This window comes from Oncorhynchus clarkii, chromosome 6 (genome assembly GCF_045791955.1).
Source record: "Oncorhynchus clarkii lewisi isolate Uvic-CL-2024 chromosome 6, UVic_Ocla_1.0, whole genome shotgun sequence".
In the NCBI taxonomy this organism is placed as follows: Eukaryota; Metazoa; Chordata; class Actinopteri; order Salmoniformes; family Salmonidae; genus Oncorhynchus; species Oncorhynchus clarkii.
Window position 1 is genome coordinate 77,433,243 of NC_092152.1, and position 23,275 is coordinate 77,456,517.

Consider the following 23,275-nt stretch of genomic DNA (forward strand, 5'->3'; position numbering starts at 1 on the left):
TGTATGTGACAAATAAAATTTGATTTGATTTGATTTGATTTGATTTGACAGACGAGAGAGAGAGAGAGAGAGAGAGAGAGAGAGAGAGAGAGAGAGAGAGAGAGAGAGAGAGAGAGAGAGAGAGACATACAGACAGACAGCTAGAGAGAGAGCGACATGGATATCCCTGGCCAGAATATCCCTAGCCTGGGCCCTCTGGTCAGGCAGGGTAGCAGGGAAACCTATAGGGAGAGAAAGGAGCATGAGGTATGACTTGTGTGTTAGCCAGCCCTTGTAAATCACCATTCCCCTGTTTAGCCTGGTAATGCCCCCCTCTACACGGCATTATTATGATATTAATAGGCCTTAAACCTGTCTGCTTCCAACAGAGCTGGCTGCATTCTTTATGGCATTGACAGCATGCCAGATTTACGCCGCAAGAGGACCTTACCTATTGTCCGAGACCTGGTGAGTTATCTGCCTCAACAAGGTTCTGTGTGAGTTATATTATGGCAGGTTGGTGGGTCTGTCTGACTGTTTCTACATTACAGAAACGACAGCACCAGCCAGACAAGCTGGGGTTGTGTTGTTGTTCCCCTGCCTGCCATTGGAGTCTGCTGTGTTGTATGAGTATGAGTGTGTCCCTAAGGGCATACTATGCCCTACATAGTGCACTATTTTTGACGGGTCCCCTGTGGATCCTGGTCAAAAGTTGTGCACTAGGAAAGGAGTAGGGTGCTATTTGGAACGGATTGGATGTGAAATCTAACTGCTAGCCTGTTGTAAGTCATCATACAGTTAGTTAGTGGAGAAAGAGAGAGCAGTGTTATTGATTATATTGATGGGACTGTACGGTTTGCTTTGTGTGAACATATTGTGAGGCCCAGACAACTGAGGCCCATACTTTATTGCAATTTATGGAATATTAATTATGTGGTAGAGTAGTCTACAGTCTTACTAATGGCTTCATCCCAAATTGCACCCTTTTCCCTTTATAGTGAACTATAAAGTAGTGCATCGTAAAGGGAATAGGGTGCCATTTGGGGGACACATTGTGTTAGTGCAGTCTACCATGCTGGGATAGGGTTGGCGCCAATTCCTTTCCAATTCACTCCCTATTTGTGTTCAATAAGGATTTTTCTAGTTTTGAATATCAGTGAATCACCTAAATTAAATGAATTGAAATGTAATGGATCCCAACCCTGGTAGTATGGTTTCTCTGTTAGTTCAGTTAGTAGGTAGTAATACTTGTGTAGTAAGGCAGTAAATAGTAGTTGTAGTACTAGATGTTGTTGCAGTAGTAGTAGCAGCAGCAGCAGTAGTAGTAGTAGTAGTAGTAGTAGTAGCAGTAGTAGTAGTGGTGGTAGTTGTAATAGCAGCAGCAGTAGTAGTAGTAGTAGCAGTAGTAGTAGTAGTAGTAGTAGCAGCAGCAGCAGCAGTAGTAGTAGTAGTAGTAGTAGTAGTAGTAATAGTAGTAGTAGCAGTAGTAGTAGTGGTGGTAGTTGTAATAGCAGCAGCAGTAGTAGTAGTAGTAGTAGCAGGAGTAGTAGTAGTATCAGCAGTAGTAGCAGTAGTAGCAGTGTATTAGTAGCAGTAGTAGTAATAGTAGTAGTGGTAGTTGTATTAGCAGAAGTAGTAGTACTAGTAGCAGTGTAGTAGTAGTATCAGTAGTAGTAGTACTAGTAGACGCAGCAGTAGTAGCAGTATATTAGTAGTAGCAGCAGCAGTAGTAGTAGTAGTAGTAGTTGTATTAGCAGCAGTAGTAGTATAGTAGTAGTAGTAGTAGTAGTAGTAGTAGTAGTAGCAGTGTAGTGTAGTAGTAGTAGTAGTAGTATTAGTAGTTGTAGCAGTAGTAGTAGTAGTAGTAGTAGTAGTAGTAGTAGTAGTAGTGTAGTAGTAGTAGTATTAGTAGCAGTGTAGTAGCGGTTGTTGTAGTGGTACTAGTACTAGTAGTATTAGTATTATTAGTACCAGTGTAGTAGTAGTAGTAGTAGTAGTAGTAGTAGTAGCATTAGTAGTAGTAGTAGCAGTGTAGTAGTAGTAGTAGTAGTAGTAGTAGTGGTGTAGTAGTAGTAGTATTAGTAGTATTAGTAGTAGCAGCAGAGTAGTAGTAGTAGTAGTAGTAGTAGTAGTAGTAGTAGTAGTAGTAGTATCAGTGTAGTAGTAGTGTAGTAGTGGTAGTAGTAGTAGTAGTATCAGTGTAGTAGTAGTAGTAGTAGTAGCAGTGTAGTAGTAGTAGTAGTAGTAGTAGTAGTAGTAGTAGTAGTAGTAGTAGTAGTAGCATTAGTAGTAGTAGTAGCAGTGTAGCAGTAGTAGTAGTAGTAGTAGTAGTAGTGGTGTAGTAGTAGTAGTATTAGTAGTATTAGTAGTAGCAGCAGAGTAGTAGTAGTAGTAGTAGTAGTAGTCGTAGTAGTAGTAGTAGTAGTATCAGTGTAGTAGTAGTGTAGTAGTGGTAGTAGTAGTAGTAGTATCAGTGTAGTAGTAGTAGCAGTAGTAGTAGTAGCAGTAGTAGTAGTAGTAGTAGTAGTAGTAGTAGTAGTAGTAGTAGTAGCATTAGTAGTAGTAGTGGTAGTTGCAGTAGTAGCAGTAGCAGTAGTAATAGTAGTAGTAGTAGTAGCAGTGTAGTAGTACTTGTTGTAGTGGTATTAGTACTAGTAGTATTGGTATTATTAGTACCAGTATAGTAGTAGTAGTAGTAGTAATAGTAGTAGTAGCAGTGTAGTAGTAGTTGTTGTAGTGGTATTGTTACTTGTAGTATTAGTATTATTAGTACCAGTGTAGTAGTAGTAGTAGTAGTAGTAGCATCAGTGTAGTAATAGTAGTAGTAGCAGTGTAGTAGTAGTAGTAGCAGCAGTGTAGTAGTGTTAGCAGTATAGTAGTAGTAGTAGCAGTAGTAGTAGCAGTGTAGTAGTAGTACTAGTAGTAGTAGTAGTAGTAGTTGTAGTAGTAGCAGTAGTAGTCGTATGAGTAGAAGTGATGGGTTCAACTGTTGGTGAAGTCTTTCTTGTGCTTCAGTGTCTGTTTTCATGATTCATCATATATTGTCTTCCATATCAGGTTCGATTTCTTACCACCCTATTGAGATATTATACATACAATATAACCTTTAACATAGATCATAACAACCATCAAGGGAATTATGAAACACACACTCTGAGCTCTTAGTATTCATGTACAATATTTCAATTTCATTCCTGGTGAAAAAGTACATCTGGTAGAAATGATAATATATTAGCTTGATGTTAATTTAAGGCGTATATAGTTTCTGATAGCTGTTTATAACACAGTGAAGAACATGAGTTGATGCTGTATTTGTCCATATTTCTCATGAAAATTAATAACCAACAATGTCTTGGTGAGTATGAGGTTGTCGTTGTTGTTTCTGGGTTTTTGAGTGGATATTTGATATTTGCCATTCCTTACACAGACCCATAACAGCTATGGGGAATATTTTTCAGTGAGTTGTCAGATTTCAGGCAAACCCTCCAAGCCCAAACTTTGACATTTTAACAGGAGTTGAACGAACAAGACAATTAAGTAATATTATTTGAAATGTTGACAACTCAACCCAAAAATATATCCATCTGAGGACTTCATTGACTTCTGATTTAGCTGTTCTGAGGCTTTTAAATCATTGTAAAAGCAACACTGTAAGAATAACTTTTTACCCCCCCCCCCCCCACCCCCACCCCCCGGATGAAGTCAGTAATCACTGTTCTAATTGGTCCCCCCTGTCATGTCTCTCCTCTGTCGATGTCCGCCATTGGCTGTGGGATTGCTTCAGGGCAGCAACAGCGATCTGATTGGCTGGGACAGGAGGGATCCCCACCAATCACAGTGGGATGCAAAACATATTTACATTTAAATACATATTTAAAATGACTTCTTCGCTAACCATAAATATCTCCACACTCAGTAACATCCGAACTCAGGGTTTTAATATGTACTAGTAATGCCTGACTCAGATTGTATTGTTACTTGATAATGCCTGCAGCAACCCGAGCAGAATAGCGGTGCATGTTGACCACTTACACTTACATCAACACTCTGGGTTCATGTAGAGGTGACATCCCCCTGCTTACAGAACCCATGGCTGCCCCAAACATGGCTGAACCAACACAACACCATGGTCATGGATGCCCCATGGATCTTTACCATAGCTGGGCTGTAGACACGGCTAGACCTGGGCCGGACAGCCCGCTGGCTGGAGACCTACTGGGCATGCAGGCTTCCCCAACCCAACCTCCAGATGAAAATGTGTGCAGGGCACGACCTTGTAGGAAAGGGGGAAATGTTGTCGGCACGTTTATTCTACCTATAAAGACACATTTACACCCAGAGGTTAGGTTGGGTTTCCCAGTGGGCAGAACTCGTTGAAAGGTTATAAACTGGATGTAATGACATCATTTCAATCAGCGTGACGTAATTACAACCATATTACAACAAGTACATATTTTCCAGTGGAATAAATCGTTTTAAATTGTTTCAATAAAACAAGATCGACTGTAAACTGGTAAACTGGTTGTAAGGATGGCATCCTATCAGTCAACTTTGCCCACTGTTTTTTACTCCTGCTCTGCTCCAACACACCTGACTCCACTAATCAGCTGCCTCATCGGCATCTTTGATTAGCTGAATGAGGTGTGTTAGCTTGAGCAGGGTTGGAGCAAAAGCCTGCACTTGCAGTAGCTCTCCAGGAGAAGGATTGGCCTCCCCCGGGCTAGATGATGGTAAAGACTGAGTCAATATTGTCAGCTGTCCATGTCTGCATTTTCCTATATTCCTCTAATATCAATTTGGTCCAGACCTGTATGTGCTCTAGCCAACATAACATACTGTATACTGTGTGTATGGTGGCCATGACGACGGACTTCATGGGAGTTGGCTAGAGCACATGCAGATGTGGCACCAGGCTCTTCTCTAGCACAGGGGTCGGCAGCCCTGTTCCTGGAGTGCCACAGGTACTGCAGGATTCTGTTCCAACTAGGTACCTCACCTGACCAACTAAGCTAATTGATCAGTTCAGTGATGGCCTAAAACCATTACACACCTGGTCTTGCAGGTTGGTTAAATCAAAAGCATGAAACGCCTGTGGCACTCCAGGACCAGGGTTGCCTACTAATGCCCTAGTATAATGAAATATATGTAACTTTATCCATCTATTTATCTATCTATCTCCTCTCCACACTGTTTAGTGGATATTAATGTTACCATGTAATGTACATGTTAGTTAGTTAGTGTACTGTGTATGAGTCAGTGGTGTAAAGTCCAACTGGCGTCACTGTAAACGTACCTGTACCTGCGTGCACCTGTTTGTCCTGTTTGGTGTTCGTCTGTTGGTGTGTCTACCAGACTAACTAACGTGCAGAAGTGACAGCGGAAATATTAGGATCAAATGCTTCATCCTACAGAGATGGGGCCAGGAGTTCTTCCCAGACCACAAGACATGACCAGGAAAGACTCTAGGCACTAGCGGTGATAGCTAGCTGTAGTTTTGTTCCTGGTCAGGTCATGTGGTCAGGAAACAAATCACCTGGACCTATACATGTAACGAGACCAACACTACAAATACCAAGCATGAGTGCAATTCTGTAAGGTTTAATGCATGTAAAGAATTTGATTCTATAGACTGTAGAACTCTAAATGACTGAGATGAATTGTTCCATAGAGCTGACTTGTAATGCATGTCACAGATTGTCTTAGCTATAAATCTCTCAGTTCAACCATGCTGTGGCTATTCTCTGTGTGACATCAGGGCTTCATTTAAAATGGCATCCTTTTCCCTTTATAGTGCACTTCTATCAGCCCTGGCACCCTATTACCTAGAGAGTGCACTACTTTTGACCAGAGCCCTGTGGGACCTGGTCAAAAGTAATGCATTATATAGACAATAGGCCAGATCCTTATAGAGTCTGGTCAAAGTAGTGCACTTTATGGGGAATAGGGTGTCATTTGAGATAATGCCCATGTCTGCCTGCCAGACAGACAGCTTCTAATTGCATCTCTTGCTTTTTCTTTTCATTGCGTCTGTGGAAACCATCAGGCTATGGTAAGTCAAAGCCCTTTACAAAATAATAACATTATACAAAATATATCTGGGTAAGTAAAGGTCTTCACTTATTGTTACGGCCTTGATAATGAACAAGAAGCTCGCTAGAGGTACGTTCTTTGTAGTAGACATCCTGAGATGTCTGAATCGGACAGACAGACCTGTGTTATAATTTGTAAATAGTTGATCTGTGCTTGACTGAGCTTGCATGGTTTAATGGACCGATAGAATAGTCCAACAATTCCTAACCCCATTCCCCAACCAGCTTGCTCTCCAGAAAGACTAAAGAAAACGGTCAAAATATTTGAAAGATTTCAAATAGCATTTGAACCCAGGTCTACCTCCGTGAGGGTCTGTGGCGGTTGGGGCCGGGACGTGAAGACTATTATTTTGTTGCTCCATCTCTTATCTTCTCAGTTGGTCTGGCTGTTATGGCCGCGAACAAGACAAAGATTAGTTTGTGACACCGTAGTCTTTTTCTCCTGTGTCGTCAGTGTCCCCAAAGGATAGCCAGAGGCCAGAGAGAGCATAGATAAGGCTGGCTGTGCACAGGCTGATTAAACAAACTAGATTAACCAATCAACAAACAGAGAAGCCCCAGATCAGACAAACTGAGAGAGTGCTGGTTCTCCTCTCTCTCTCTCTCTCTCTCTCTCTCTCTCTCGCTCTCCCTACCTCGCTCTCTCGCCCGCCTGCTCTCTCTCTCTCTGTGTCTGTCTCTGTCATTTTGTTTATCTTATAAAGTTATGAATCCATGTCAGACATGCACAGAAACAAAACTCATTTAGCAGTTGAAGATGAGTTTGATCTCTTTGCTGCAGTAAAGTTGAACTGATTAGATAGAGACAGGGCTAATCTATCTGTGCTGACTCCAAATGGCACCCTATTTCCTATAGAGTGCACTACTTTGAGCAGCGCCCATAGTGCTCGGGTCAAAATACTGTACATTACACAGGAAATATGGCATCCTTGGGAATGCATCCTGATTCTGGCTCTACAACTATAGAGACCGGCTGAAAGTGAGGAATAGACAGTTATTTCTATGGCAGACACCACAGTGATACGATAGTCAAGTACAGCATTAGAAGGTATTTGACCCCCCCATAGCCCTGCTTCTGAAGGACAGTGACAATCCTATTGCAGTGCTAGAAAACCACTTCGTTTGATTATTAATATGGTGTCATGGTTCTTAGTTGCATCTATTTATTCTCTCCTTGTCCTTCTCTTACTCTCCCTCTCTCCCTCTCTCTCTTTCTCCCTCTCTGTCTACTCCTCCTCTCTCTCTCTTTCTCTCTATCTACTCCCTCTCTCTCTCTCTCTCTCTCTCTACTCCCCCCTCTCTCTCTCTCTACTCCCCCTCTCTCTCTCTCTTTCTCTCTATCTACTCCCCCCCTCTCTCTCTCTCTCTACTCCCCCCTCTCTCTCTCTCTTTCTCTCTATCTACTCCCCCCCTCTCTCTCTCTCTCTCTCTCTACTCCCCCCTCTCTCTCTCTTTCTCTCTATCTACTCCCCCTCTCTCTGTCTCTCTCTTTCTCTCTCTCTTTCCCAGACTCTCGCTGCTCGAAAGGCAGGCATCTCGTTCGCCCTGGTGACTAGATCGACCCTGAACAACGAGGACCTGGTAGGTCGCCCCACTCACTGCCTGCATGTAAATCACTGGACAATCAGATCCCCCAGGGGTAAAGAGGGGGAGGGACTAATGTGAGGGACTAATGCATGTGTGTGTGTGTGTGTGTGGGGGGGGGGGTTAAGGAGGCACACAGAGCTGGAGGTTGGGGGCTTTGACACATACAGACATGGACCCCTGCAGCCGTGTTAAAACTGTCAGTGTGTGTGTGTGTGTGTGTGTGTGTGTGTGGGGGTGGGTGGGTGGGTCTTTCATTGTGTCCGTCCACAAGTGTGTGTGTGTTCAGAGATGAATGTCACAAGAGCTGCATGGCATTGTACTGGAACTGTCCAGGAAGTGTCCAGCTAGAAGATAGATATGGTCAGACTAAATGACTAGATTAGGCTGCTTCATCACTGTAGAGAGTAGATTAGCTTTATTAGCTTGTCAGTACAGTAGGAATGAACAGGTAGAGAGTAATGCTGCTGAGAAACAATCTGCTTAATGATGAACACTGCTGTACTGTGCTGTACAAGAATCAGAAAGAGAGAGAGAGAGACATCTTAATCGATGGAGGGAGAATTTGTTTTCCTTTCCGCTGACCTCCAGAGCTTTCTGCTTTAATTGATTGCAATCCTCATCTCCTTCCCTCACTCCAATCCTCTCCTCCCACCAAATAAATAAAGATAGTTGGATGGGATGCTACATTTCCTAATATCACTAGTGCCGTACCAGTAATGCTTTCTATCACAATACAGTCTAACACAGAAATTGACATTATTGTAGGTAACTATTACGTTAACGTATAATGTTTGTAGGTAACATTATTACACTGTCAAAGTAATGTTCATTATATCGTTAATAAAGTCATGTAGTTTACTGTATTACAGTTGTGTAGTTCAGTGGTTTTCAAACCTCTACCCAGGGACCCTCAGATGTTTACGATTTTTTTTGTAGCCCTGAACTAGCTCACCTGATTAACCTATTCAAGGTCTTGATAATTAGTTGGCTAGTTAAATCAGGTGTGATAGTTTTAGAATTGTTCAAATATAATGGCTGGGGGTCCCCGAGGAGAGTTTTGAAAACCCTTGTGTAAACCTCTTCAATTTTTGCATAAAATGACAAACTCAAATCTAACTGCCTGTAGCTCAGGACCTGAAGCAAGGATATGCATATTCTTGATACCATTTGAAAGGAAACACTTTGAAGTTTGTGAAAATGTTAAATTAATCGAGGCAAATATAACACATTACATCTGGCAAAAGATAATACAAAGATAAAAATGTTTTTTTTTTTTTTTTTGCACTATCATCTTTGAAATGCAAGGGAAAGGCCATAATGAATTATTCTAGCCTAGGCGCAATTTAGACTTTGGCCACTAGATGGCCACTAGATATCAGTGTATGTGCAAAGTTTTAGTATGATCCAATGAACTATTGCATATCTATTCAAAATGTTGTATCAAGACTGCCCAAATGTGCCTAATTGGTTTATTAATACATTTTCATGTTCATAATTGTGCACTCTAAAACAATAGCATGGTATTATTTCACTGTCATAGCTACTGTAAATTGGACAGTCCAGTTAGATTAACAATAATTTAAGCTTTCTGCCCATATCAGATATGTCTATGTCCTGGGATTTTGTTTTGTTTCTTACCATCTCATGCTAATCACATTAGCCTACGTTAGCTCAACCCTCTGAGGTCGGGTCACCGATCCTGTAAAGGTTAATCAGAGTATAGCTGCAGAATGTGCAATCTGTCGTCCCATGTGTAGCTGCATATTATGGGATCTGTAGTCCTTAGTGTAGCTGCAGATTGTGGGATCTGTAGTCCTGAGTGTAGCTGCATATGGGAGTAGTAGTCCTTGGCGTAGCTGCAGAGTATTTTGTGGTTTTAAGTAGGGCGAGCAGATGTTGGTGTTTTATCTGCTAAATTGACAAAATAACATCCCAAAGAGAACTGTATCTCAGATTACACTGTAAACACTCACATGCTGCTGAGAGGAAGAGGATAGGGAGGAGAGGAGAGAGGAAAGAGGGAAGAGAGATTAGAGGAGATAGGGAGGCAAGGAGAGGAAAGAGGATAGGGAGGAGAGGAGAGAGGAAAGAGGGAAGAGAGATTAGAGGAGATAGGGAGGCAAGGAGAGGAAAGAGGATAGGGAGGAGAGGAGAGAGGAAAGAGGGAAGAGAGATTAGAGGAGATAGGGAGGCAAGGAGAGGAAAGAGGATAGGGAGGAGAGGAGAGAGGAAAGAGGGAAGAGAGATTAGAGGAGATAGGGAGGCAAGGAGAGGAAAGAGGATAGGGAGGAGAGGAGAGAGGAAAGAGGGAAGAGAGATTAGAGGAGATAGGGAGGCAAGGAGAGGAAAGAGGATAGGGAGAAGAGGAGAGAGGAAAGAGGGAAGAGAGATTAGAGGAGATAGGGAGGCAAGGAGAGGAAAGAGGATAGGGAGGAGAGGAGAGAGGAAAGAGGGAAGAGAGATTAGAGGAGATAGGGAGGCAAGGAGAGGAAAGAGGATAGGGAGGAGAGGAGAGAGGAAAGAGGGAAGAGAGATTAGAGGAGATAGGGAGGCAAGGAGAGGAAAGAGGATAGGGAGGAGAGGAGAGAGGAAAGAGGGAAGATAGATTAGAGGAGATAGGGAGGCAAGGAGAGGAAAGAGGATAGGGAGGAGAGGAGAGAGGAAAGAGGGAAGAGAGATTAGAGGAGATAGGGAGGCAAGGAGAGGAAAGAGGATAGGGAGGAGAGGAGAGAGGAAAGAGGGAAGAGAGATTAGAGGAGATAGGGACGAAAGGAGAGGAAAGAGGATAGGGAAGAGAGGAGAGCGCAGTGACGGCGTCACAGTGAGCCAGTCGGGTGCCTCTAATGTCATTAATCCAGCAGCAGGGAGATTGACAAACTAGTCCACTCAGGACAGATGTTTTAGCCAACTACCTTCCTCCCCCTCTCTCTCGCTTGCCCTCCCTCTCTCCCTCTCTTTTATCTCTATCTCTCTTCTCTCTCTCTCCGTCTATTTTATCTAGCGCCTTGCTCTCTTTTCTCTCTCTCTCTCTCTCTCTTTTCTCTTCTCTCTTTCTCTTCTCCCTCTCTTTCTCTTTTCTCCCTCTTTAATCTTTTTCTGCTTTGCTTTTTGGAGCAGAAATATCAGGCAGAGAATGAATGTCTGTGTGTCCATCTTCAGAACTGGACTTCTCTACATATAAAAAATGCACACTAACTGGACAGTACATTGCCCCCGCACATTGACTCTGTACCGGTACCCCCTGTATAAAGCCTCGCTATTGTGATTTTACTGCTTTAAATACATTATTGCTTATTTTTGGGGGTATTTTTCTTAAACCTGAATTGTTGGTTAAAGGCGTGTAAGTAAGCATTTCACTGTAAGGTCTACACTTGTTGTTTAATCGGAACATGTGACAAATAACATTTGATTTGATTTGATTTGACATTATATACACTGGCGTTGGGGAACTTGCCAAGTTGATATCTACCGTAGTTGGTAATTATTGATAGATACGGTAGACGTTCAACATCTCTCTCTCTCTCTCCCTCTCTCTCTCTCTCTCTCTCTCTCTCTGTCTCTCTCTCTCTCTCTCTCTCTCTCTCTCTCTCTCTCTCTCTCTCTCTCTCTCTCTCTCTCTCTCTCTCTCTCTCTCTCTCTCTCTCTCTCTCTCTCTCTCTCTCTCTCTCTCTCTCTCTCTCTCTCTCTCTCTCTCTCTCTCTCTCTCTCTCTCTCTCTCTCTCTCTGTCAGAGATACAGCAGCTAGCAAGCAGCTAAAAGTCATGCAGACAGCTGGATAAAATATAAGAGGAATGGGAAAAGGGTAGAGGGGGATGCTCTTATCAATGGCTCTCCTCTGGGGCAATAGTTTTAGAGGGCTCAGCAGCCTGCTCTGTGTGTGTGTGTGTGTGTGTGTGTGTGTGTGTGTGTGTGTGTGTGTGTGTGTGTGTGTGTGTGTGTGTGTGTGTGTGTGTGTGTGTATGTGTGTGTCCTACCTGCGTGTGTCTGTGCGTGTGTAATGCGTCTCAGCAGCGAGCCATGTGATGTCACAGAGATCACTTCTCTGCAGCTGCCTCCTCAGATTAAACACCAGTAATTTCTCTCAGGACACAGTGTATGTGAGTGGGTGTGTGAGGATTGCTGGACGGCCTGTGGCTGTAAGACTTGTTGTCATTATGGCCCTGTGGTGCTGGCTGCAACAGCACCAACTTACATCAGCAGCGAGACCAGTGTGTGTGTGTGTGTGTGTGTGTGTGTGTGTGTGTGTGTGTGTGTGTGTGTGTGTGTGTGTGTGTGTGTGTGTGTGTGTGTGTGTGTGTGTGTGTGTGTGTGTGTGTGTGTGTGTGTGTGTGTGTGTGTGTGTGTGTGTGTGTGTGTGTGTGTGTGTGTGAGGGAGTACAGTAATTTATATTAGAGTGAGGGGAGGGAAGGGAAGGAGGTGTGGAGGCTGGGAGAGGAAGAGAGAAAGAAGGAGAGAGGGAGGAGAAGTACTCAATGGAGAAATCGTCGTTGTGTCAGGGAGGGCAGTATGTCACCTCTCTATGTCTCTCTCACACTGTAAAAGGCAAATTTACTGCACCCATTGATTCTTTCAGTACAGTGGCTGGCAACACTTGCTAGGGATTCAAGCCTCTGCTTTCGTTCTCCAGCAGAACGGCTGATCACAGCAGGGAAGGTTTGGACATGCTTATAATGGCTCTTTTCTGTATTTGTATAATTAGGTGTCTTCCTAATTCTGCTCTGCATGCATTATTTTGTGTTTTACGTTGTACACAGAGGATGTATTTGCAGAATTCTGCATTCAGTCTCAGTTTGGTTTTTGTCCAAGTTTGTGCTCTCTTGGTTGGTATTCGAGCCCCAGACCTCACATTGTTAGAGGGTAATGGGTTCTAGAACTGATTCAAGTATTTTTTGCCAGATCCTAATTGGGATGTCAAATTGTATTTTCCTTTTGATGGTGTAGAAGACCCTTGTCTCTCAGATCGTTCACAGCTTTATGGAAGTCACCTGTGGTGCTGATGTTTTGGCCCAGGTAGGTATTAGATGTGTGCTGATCTTGTCCTACTGGTAATCATGCCTGTTTTATCACACTTGATACCCACTTTTGATTGGAAAACCCGTAAAGGAGCTTTAAATGGCGGTAAAGCCTAGACTTTACTGAGCTATCACAGCTCAGAGTACATTGTTATGTTCCTTCACTCATTCACACACATTGTTCAAAGGTAAACGACCCTCACAGATGAAAATGCTCATTTACTTACTTAGTCCAATTCAATTATCAACGAAATAGGCTAATAAATAGCCTAGTGCATGGCTAGCTACTACTGCCTGCATTTATTCCAGACACAGGTTTAGATGAAGGAAGGCTAATTCACTTGGCCCATCTATTGTTTCACCTTCGAGAGGAGCAACACTTCTCTCCCGACACTTATGCCTCAACATTTGTACAATAAAAAAACAATCTAGATTTGTAATTTTATTTTCTAATGACCTGTCGCTCGGTACACATGTGGAGGAGAATAAATAATTATAGCAATTATAGCAACTACTTTGTCTGTGTTGTTTAGTAGGCCTACTTTGTCTGTGTTGTTTAGTAGGCCTACTAAACAACACAGACAAAGTAGGCCTACTAAACAATACAGACAAAGTAGGCCTACTAAACAACACAGACAAAGTAGGTCTACTAAACAACACAGACAAAGTAGATCTAATAAACAACACAGACAAAGTAGGCCTACTAAACAACACAGACAAAGTAGGCCTACTAAACAACACAGACAAAGTAGGCCTACTAAACAACACAGACAAAGTAGGCCTACTAAACAACACAAACAAAGTAGGCCTACTAAACAACACAGACAAAGTAGGCCTACTAAACAACACAGACAAAGTAGGCCTACTATACAACACAGACAAAGTAGGCCTACTAAACAACGCCCAGTAGTCAGATAAAAACAACCATATGGCCTCAGCAAAGTCGACGAGACTGAACTAGATGGAACAACAATGACTAGCTATGGATTCTGATTGACACACGATGTATGGAGAAGGGAAGGTAAGTGAGGGAAACAGCCGCGCTTGTCGGTCTGGGGAAATGAGAGCAGAGGGAGAGCGGCTTGTTCTAATCCAATCATTACAGCAGGCTCAACCGATACCCCGCACGTTTATTTAAATACAGAATAACTAGCCAATAGTTGTTTAGAGCACACATCGCGTCACATTGTTTGAGTACTGTCAACTGAAAAGCATTTGTAAACTTGTAAACTAAATTTGTAAACTTTCCTGAACCAACACTTCCACTTGATCCCCCTCCCCCTTCTAGCTCTGACTTTGCTGAAAGCTACTTTATTGAGGAAAAGTCTACTTACTATGCCTGTGATATGTGGTTGTCCCACCTAGCTATCTTAAGATGAATGTCCAAACTGTAGGTCACTCTGAATAAGCGCGTCTACTAAATTACAAAAATGTAAAGCCAAATCTCGGTTAGAGCCCCCAAAAGGCTAGAGGTGGCGCTGTGTGTGTGTGTGCTCGCTCGTGCATGCGTCCATGAGTGTGTGTGCGATTGTGTGAGCCTGATTGATAGTCTGTGGGACACATGGTGGACTAGGGCCATTCATATGTCTAACCTCTCCACCTATCAGCAGTGAAAGACACAGGAATATACATTTAATATAGCCAATCAATAAACAAACCCAAATCAACTCACACTCATTCAAAACAGGGTGTTTGTGTGGCTGTAGTAGTAAGGCTGAGGCTATGGCATGGAATGGCATGCAATGCTTGGTTGATATATACAACCATGTGTTCCTGGTGTTAGCTGATACATTGTTCCTTTACTCTTTGATTTCTGGTAGAACATGGTTGAGTTGTGCAGTAATAAAACACACTGGTGTCATCGAGCCACTTAGCTAAAGGATACTCTTTCAATACTAATAATGGAATGACACCCTTGCCCCTATATACTGTGCACCACACGGAGAATATGGTTCATATGGTTAATATGGACACATAGCAACTATTAGAAAGTTGCCTATGGCTGTAGAGGTTCAGCATAATGCACATTACTTGGAGTGTACATTGTGGAGATTAGCATATCATTATGGACTGAAAAGTCAGCCTGGTGGCTCAAGAGCCACTTAGAAATCTGAAGTCTGTCCATGTACCCAGGACATGCCTTCAAAACCGGCCACTAGGGGCAACGGTGAGCACTATTACCATCAAGTAGGCTTTGGTTTTGCAAGGGCGTTGTAGACAGGGGTGGCGGATAGACGTAAGGCAAGTGCTCTGGCTCCGAGGGTCGCTTGTCCAATCCCGTTGATAGACACTCGTTTTAGTTGTTTTTGTTTGAACCCCAAATCATAACCCTTATTAACTTAACCATTAGGAATTAATACCTAAACTTAACCAGCCGCCAGGCACCGGTGACAGCAGTGGTGCAACCCGGTGTGCTGCTTCTATTTAACTTCTTTATTTAGCCTCTATTTAACTAGGCAAGTCAGTTAGGAATATCAGGAGGAGCAACCCAGGGTCCAAAACACCTAGAATTTTGATGTTTGGAGCAACTTTTAAATTTGATGTTTGAAGAAATGTGGACAAACGTCAGAATCTGAAGTAAAATTGGTCAAACCGTGAGATCTTGTTGGGAAAGTAGCCTTATTAGAAAGTAGCCTATAGCAGTGTAGGGTCAGCATAATACACACTACTTGTAGTGCACTATATGGAGCATAGGATAGTGTTAAAAAGCAGCCTAAAGCTGTGTGTGGTAAGCATAATGTACACTATAAGGGGAATTTAGTATTGTGGACACAGCCATTATTATCATATTAGACGGTAGCCTATAGCGATGGGGTTTAAAGCAACACAGTGCTATAGCTCATTTAGGTTTTAATGAGACTGGACTGACCCTGAGGACACTTGACCTTTACAGTGACCTCTGGCCTTAAGACCTTCTCCCTTTACCTCTAGGGGTGTGTGTGTGTTTCTGTGTCTGTTTTATAATCTGAAATCTGACTTCTCACTCCCACCTACTTTCTTTCTTCCCTCTTCTTTCTTCTCTATTTTTATCCTTCTGTCTCTCTCTTATCCTCTCTTTCTCCCTCCTCTGCCCTCTTCTCCTCTCCTCTCCCCCCTCTCATTCTCCCTCCTCTGCCCTCTTCTCCTCTCCTCTCCCCCCTCTCTTTCCCTTCTCTGCCCTCTTCTCCTCTCCTCTCCCCCCTCTCTCCCTCCTCTGCCCTATTCTCTCCCCTCTCTTTCCCTCCTCTGCCCTCTTCTCCTCTCCTCTCCCCCTCTCTCCTTCCTCTGCCCTCTTCTCTCCCCTCTCTTTCCCTCCTCTGCCCTCTTCTCCTCTCCCCCTCTCTCCATCCTCTGCCCTCTTCTCCTCTCCTCTCCACCCTCTCTCCTTCCTCTGCCCTCTTCTCCTCTCCCCTCTCTTTCCCTCCTCTGCCCTCTTCTCCTCTCCCCCTCTCTCCCTCCTCTGCCCTCTTCTCCTCTCCTCCCCCCTCTCTCTTTCCATCCTCTGCCCTCTTCTCCTCACCTCTCCCCCTCTCTCCCTCCTCTGCCCTCTTCTCCTCTCCTCTCCCCCCTTTCTTTCCCTTCTCTGCCCTCTTCTCCTCTCCTCTCCCCCTCTCTCCCTCCTCTGCCCTCTTTTCCTCTCCCCTCTCTTTCCCTCCTCCGCCCCTTCTCCTCTCCTCTCCCCCTCTCTCCCTCCTCTGCCCTCTTCTCCTCTCCTCTCCCCCCTCTGCCCTCTTCTCCTCTCCTCTCCCCCTCTCTTTCCCTTCTCTGCCCTCTTCTCCTCTCCTCTCCCCCCTCTGCCCTCTTCTCCTCTCCTCTCCCCCTCTCTTTCCCTTCTCTGCCCTCTTCTCCTCTCCTCTCCCCCCTCTCTCCCTCCTCTGCCCTCTTCTCCTCTCCCCTCTCTTTCCCTCCTCCGCCCTCTTCTCTTCTCTCCCCTCTCTTTCCCTCCTCCACCCTTTTCTCCTCTCCTCTCACCCTCTTTCTCCCTCCTCCGCCTGCTTCTCCTCTCCTCTCCACCCTCTCTCCTCCTCTCCAGAAACTGCACGTGTTTAGGAAGACGTTGCAGGCGTTGATCTATCCCATCTCGTCTACGACGCCTCATAACTTTGAGGTGTGGACGGCCACCGCCCCAACCTACTGCCACGAGTGTGAGGGCCTGCTGTGGGGCATCGCCAGGCAGGGTATGCGCTGCTCTGAGTGTGGTGTCAAATGCCACGAGAAGTGTCAGGATCTACTCAACGCCGACTGCCTGCAGAGTAAGGAAATACACTCACACACACACACACACACACACACACACACACACACACACACACACACACACACACACACACACACACACACACACACACACACACACACACACACACACACACACACACACACACACACACACACACACACATACAGAGAGAGAATATGCATTCATATGTGGTTACGGATTCAAAGCAACAAGGGGAGAGTTATATCTAGCTATGTGAGCACTGTCCACTTCAGTGGTGCTAAATCGCAGATGTTTGCTTTTACAGCTTGTGTGTTTGTTTACTGCAGCACCATTGGACATTTTACTCCATATAGCATACACAAGCTGCCATGTGTGTGTGTGTGTGTGTGTGTGTGTGTGTGTGTGTGTGTGTGTGTGTGTGTGTGTGTGTGTGTGTGTTGTCTCCTGCCTTACAGGGAGGGTGTCTCCTCTGACTCTCAGTATGACATTACTCTCTGCCTCCCAGCCTGCTTTGAAGTGTAGCTAGCTCTCAAACGTGTTTGTGTTTGCACTAGAACACACCCACACCCTCTCCATCTTGCTACTGTAATGTTTATTTAAACTGATTCCCTCTGTTCTACAGTAGCAGGTCATGTTTTGTGTAGTATCTAGAGGTTTATCCTAGTGTTTTATGATTGGATGACAGTAGATGTGTGACACGTTAGCCCCAGGACCGTCACTCTCTGTAACTGGATTAGCTCCACTCTGAATGATATAACTCTCTGTGTGCGTCCCGAATGGCACTCTATTCCCTACATAGTGCACTACTTTTAGTACTGCATTACTTTTAGTACTGCCCTATGTAGGGAAAACAGTGTAATTTGGGACGCATACATAGTGTTTTATTCAAATGATGATTCATGTTTAATTTGATTTCAATCGCAGTTCATGACCTCGCCAAAGATGACATAACTCGATTAGAGGAGGAGAGAGAAGGGGTGAAAAAGAGAGGGAGGGAGGGGAGAGAGGGGAGAGGGAGGGAGGGGAGAGAGGGGAGAGGGAGGGAGGAGAGAGAAGGGAGAGGGAGGGAGGGGAGAGAGGGGAGAGGGAGGGGTGAGAGGGGAGAGGGAGGGAGGAGAGAGAGGGGAGAGGGAGGAGAGAGAGGGGAGAGGGAGGGAGGGGAGAGAGGGGAGAGGGAGGGAGGGGAGAGAGGGGAGAGGGAGGGGGAGAGAGGGAGGGAGGGAGGGAGGGAGGGAGGGAGGGAGGGAGGGAGGGAGGGGAGAGGGATGGAGGGGAGAAGGAGGGAGGGGAGAGAGGGGAGAGGGAGGGGAGAGGGAGGGAGGGAGGGAGAGAGGGAGGGAGGGGAGAGAGGAGAGAGGGGAGAGAGGGGAGAGGGAGGGAGGGAGGGGAGAGAGGGGAGAGGGAGGGAGGGGAGAGGGAGGGAGGGGAGAAGGAGGGAGGGGAGAGGGAGGGGAGAGGGAGGGAGGGAGGGGAGAGAGGGGAGATAGGGGAGAGGGAGGGAGGGAGGGGAGCGAGGGGAGAGGGAGGGAGGGGAGAAGGGGGGAGGGGAGAGGGAGAGAGGGGAGGGAGGAAGGGGAGAGAGGGGAGAGGGAGGGAGGGGAGAGAGGGGAGAGAGGGGAGAGGGAGGAAGGGGAGAAGGAGGGAGGGGAGAGGGAGAGAGGGGAGAGGGAGGGAGGGAGGGAGGGGAGAAGGAGGGAGGGGAGAGAGGAGAGAAGGAGGGAGAGAGGGGAGGGAGGGAGGGGAGAGGGAGGGGAGAGAGGTGAGAGAGGGGAGAGGGAGGGAGGGGAGAGAGGGGAGAGGGAAGGAGGGGAGAGAGGGGAGAGAGGGGAGAGGGAGGAAGGGGAGAGAGGGGAGAGGGAGGGTCCAATAAAAGCATGATGAGAAAGCAGAAGTGTGTGTTTGAGAGATAGGCCGTAGCCAAGGTCTTTCTAACCCCTACCCCTTACTCACACACACAAACACACAGAATAAAGGATGCTTCTAACTGTATTCTAATCACAGACAGTATTTGTAACATTCTCCTCCTACAACAACTGCTTCCCATTGTGTTCTAGGGACAAGATACCCAAAGAGAAAGGTAGAGAAAGAGAGATAGAGACCACAAAGAGCATGGGAGAAAGTTATCTGTGTGTTTGATAGATGGGCCAGAGGACAAGTGGACAAGAGTTCTAGGCACAATGCTGTATCCTAATTTGTAATTGTGTGTGTGTGTGTGTGTGTGTGTGTGTGTGTGTTTATTTAGTTTATTTATTTTTATTTTTACAGGGACAGTGCACATTAATCAACGTTTCAGTAAAAGTGCCGGTTTTAGCCAGCCGGCTAATTTTCAACCGCAGTCCCTGGGCAGGTTATTAAAAACAATTACAATATAGACAATAGCAGCATAGAACAAGCAAGACATAGCAACATAGGACAAGCAAGACGTAGCATACAGACAGAGCAACATAAAACAAAAAGCAGCAAGACAAAATTCATAAAAGCAACCAAGTGTTTCCACACCTCACAAGCTACAGACAACAGACAACATGGAAAGCGGCAACACACAGCTAGGGACCATGTTCACAAATCTGATTGACCTTTAGCCATGTCTTCAAGCATTTTGTGAAAGTGTGATATGTGGTGCAGTTATGTGTGTCTGATGGCAGTGTATTCCAGACATGGGAAGCACATGTCTCACAGAGAATGCAGATTTACTAAAGGTGCTTTTCCTTAGGGGAACTATACAGTCACCTCTCATGACAGACCTTGTGGATCTGCTGCCATATGTCTGGGTTTTCTGTTTAACAAAAATTATGAGTGGAGGGGGAGCCAGGCCATTAAGGATCTTGAAAACAAGACATGCGGTGTATTGCACAAGATTTTCCCAACTCAAGAGCTCATGCTTTCTAAGGATGTGACAATGATGATGGCTATTGGGCTTCCTATCAAGCACTTTGAGAGCCTGTTTGTAGACAGACTGAATAGGTTTTAATGTTGTACAGCAAGCTTGGGCCCAACTAGTCAAGCAGTATGTTAAGTGGGGGAGTATCATAGATTTGAAGTACAGTTTTGCTACCTCTGTAGTCAAACAATTTAGTATAAATCGGAAATTAGCTAGGTTGAATTTGGTTATTTGAATTACCTTTTTCTCATGCTTTTTAAAAGAGAGGTTGGAATCAAGTATGATGCCAAGGTACTTAAAATCGGATATCACCTGACAGTGTGTGTGTGTGTGTGTGTGTGTGTGTGTGTGTGTGTGTGTGTGTGTGTGTGTGTGTGTGTGTGTGTGTGTGTGTGTGTGTGTGTGGTGTTCTAGGGGCGGTGGAGAAGAGTTCTAAGCATGGCGCTGAGGACAAGACCCTGAACATTATCATGGCCATGAAGGAGAGGATGAAGATCAGGGAGAAGAACCGGCCTGAGGTGTTTGAGGTCATCCAGGAGATGTTTGGGATCTCTAAAGAGGACTTCACTGGACACCTGAAGACCGCCAAGCAAGCAGTGCTGGAGGGAACCTCCAAGTGGTCCGCCAAGATCAACATCACAGGTTAGTAGTACCAACACTAAGAACTAAGCCCTCGCCCCTAGCCAAGCAGGCTAGACTGGAGGGAACCTCCTAGTGGTCCACCAAGATCAACATCACAGGTTAGTAGTACCAACACTAAGAACTAAGCCCTCGCCCCTAGCCAAGCAGGCTAGACTGGAGGGAACCTCCTATTGGTTCACCAAGGTCAACATCACAGGTTAGTAGTACCAACACTAAGAACTAAGCCCTCGCCCCTAGCCAAGCAGGCTATACTGGAGGGAACCTCCTAGTGGTCCACCAAGATCAACATCACTGTTTTGTAGTACCAACACTAAGGACTAAGCCCTCGCCCCTAGCCAAGCAGGCTAGACTGGAGGGAACCTCCTAGTGGTCCACCAAGATCAACATCACAGGTTAGTAGTACCAACACTAAGAACTAAGCCCTCGCCCCTAGCCAAGCAGGCTAGACTGGAGGGAACCTCCTAGTGGTCCACCAAGATCAACATCACAGGTTAGTAGTACCAACACTAAGAACTAAGCCCTCGCCCCTAGCCAAGCAGGCTATACTGGAGGGAACCTCCTAGTGGTCCACCAAGATCAACATCACAGGTTAGTAGTACCAACACTAAGAACTAAGCCCTCGCCCCTAGCCAAGCAGGCTATACTGGAGGGAACCTCCTAGTGGTCAACCAAGATCAACATCACAGGTTAGTAGTACCAACACTAAGAACTAAGCCCTCGCCCCTAGCCAAGCAGGCTAGACTGGAGGGAACATCCTAGAGGGAACCGCCTGGAAGGGCGATACACCACTGTGGCTGATTCTGTGCTCCGCCCTATAGGTGATGTGTGTGTGTATTACCTTGCAGCGGTGCGACTAGAGCATACAGTTCCTCTGGGCTAAATTACACCAGGTTGGGCTGAGCTGAGCTATATTATTGCCCAGATTGAATTACTGCCATTCCTTGTGTGTGTCAATCAATCCCCAAGAGACTGAGACTGAGAGAAAAACTGCCTCCCGCTCCCATCTATCTCTATGGCCTTATCCAACGTCCTGTTTTAGAACCGGCTTATTGACTCTTTATTTATGTATTCATTTGATGAACACAGACACACATTGATTGTGTAGCACTTTGGCGGTAGATAGATAGGCAGCCGTGAGATGTGAATGTTCTGCATCAGCTAACTGCTACATCCCAGCCCTGGATCAGTGGATTTGTATAGACTGCTATAGGAAGGAGAATACAGTATACTTAATAAACTCCCTCTCTCCATCACTGCTTTTTTTCCATATTTCCACCCTTACCACTCTCACTCTCTATATCTCTCCCCCTCTCTCTATCTGTCTCTTTCTCTCTCTCTCTCCCCCTCTCTCTCTTTTTCTCTCCATCACTCAGCTCTGTAGTTGTCGTTCTCTGCCTCTTTCTATTCTTTCCACCTCTTTTCACTCCTCCCTCTCCCTTTCCACATCACCCTCTCTCTCTCCGCTACCCTTTTCTCTCTCCCCCTTTTCTCCCTTTCCACTCCTCCCTCTCCCTTTCCACATCACCCTCTCTCTCTCCGCTACCCCTCTCTCTCTCCCCCTTTTCTTCCTTTCCACTCCTCCCTCTCCCTTTCGACATCACCCACTCTCTCTCCGCTACCCCTCTCTCTCCCCCTTTTCTCCCTTTCCACTCCTCCCTCTCCCTTTCCACATCACGCTCTCTCTCTCCGCTACCCCTCTCTCTCTCCCCCTTTTCTCCCTTTCCACTCCTCCCTCTCCCTTTCGACATCACCCACTCTCTCTCCGCTACCCCTCTCTCTCCGCTACCCCTCTCTCTCCCCCTTTTCTCCCTTTCCACTCCTCCCTCTCCCTTTCCACATCACCCTCTCTCTCTCCGCTACCCCTCTCTCTCTCCCCCTTTTCTCCCTTTCCACTCCTCCCTCTCCCTTTCCACATCACCCTCTCTCTCTCCACTACCCCTCCTTCTCTCCCCCTTTTCTCCCTTTCCACTCCTCCCTCTCCCTTTCCACATCACCCTCTCTCTCTCCGCTACCCCTCCTTCTCTCCCCATTTTCTCCCTTTCCACTTCTCCCTCTCCCTTTCGACATCACCCTCTCTCTCTCCGCTACCCCTCTCTCTCTCCCCCTTTTCTCCCTTTCCACTCCTCCCTCTCCCTTTCGACATCACCCTCTCTCTCTCCGCTACCCCTCTCTCTCTCCCCCTTTTCTCCCTTTCCACTCCTCCCTCTCCCTTTCCACATCACCCTCTCTCTCTCCACTATCCCTCCTTCTCTCCCCCTTTTCTCCCTTTCCACTCCTCCCTCTCCCTTTCCACATCACGCTCTCTCTCTCCGCTACCCCTCTCTCTCTCCCCCTTTTCTCCCTTTCCACTCCTCCCTCTCCCTTTCCACATCACCCTCTCTCTCTCTGCTACCCCTCTCTCTCGCCCCCTTTTCTCCCTTTTCACTCTCTCTCTGCCATTTCTTCCCTATCTCTGTCTATCCCCTGTATCCCCTCGCTCTCTCCCTCTCATCCCCTCTCCCCGCTCTCTCTCATTGTATTGTAGTTCTTGCTGCCGGGGGCAACACGAGGCTGTAGCTTCTCATTTGTGGTGTCTTTGAGAGCCCGGCCAACCAGTCTCTGTCAGTGACAGCAGAGGGGCTGGCTGGGGGAGTTATGTACCATGAATAATACAGAGTGTCACTCATACATATTTAATGCCCAGTGTCCTTTTACCTTTTATGGGGCTGGGAAATACTACTTCCTGTCTGAAATGGATGGTTAAGGGTGTGTGGAGCAGGGTGTGTGGAGCAGGGTGTATGGGGGGAGCTGTTAATGGGGTATAGGTTGTTTGTCTGTGTTGGTGAGGGTGTGTGTCTGTGTGTGTGTGTGTGTGTGTGTGTGTGTGTGTGTGTGTGTGTGTGT

General features: G+C 45.9%; 1 protein-coding gene across 1 annotated transcript in view; it reads left to right on the forward strand.

Annotated features, from left to right (window-relative positions):
* Window positions 1–23,275, forward strand: part of LOC139411634 (protein unc-13 homolog C-like) — a 223,348-nt gene that overhangs the window by 26,617 nt on the left and 173,456 nt on the right. Inside the window, exons 5-9 of the mRNA XM_071158229.1 lie at window positions 369–447; window positions 6,023–6,028; window positions 7,578–7,649; window positions 16,681–16,900; window positions 20,165–20,392. Of these exons, the coding sequence (XP_071014330.1) occupies window positions 369–447; window positions 6,023–6,028; window positions 7,578–7,649; window positions 16,681–16,900; window positions 20,165–20,392 (605 nt within the window). The remainder of the gene's footprint in view (window positions 1–368; window positions 448–6,022; window positions 6,029–7,577; window positions 7,650–16,680; window positions 16,901–20,164; window positions 20,393–23,275) is intronic.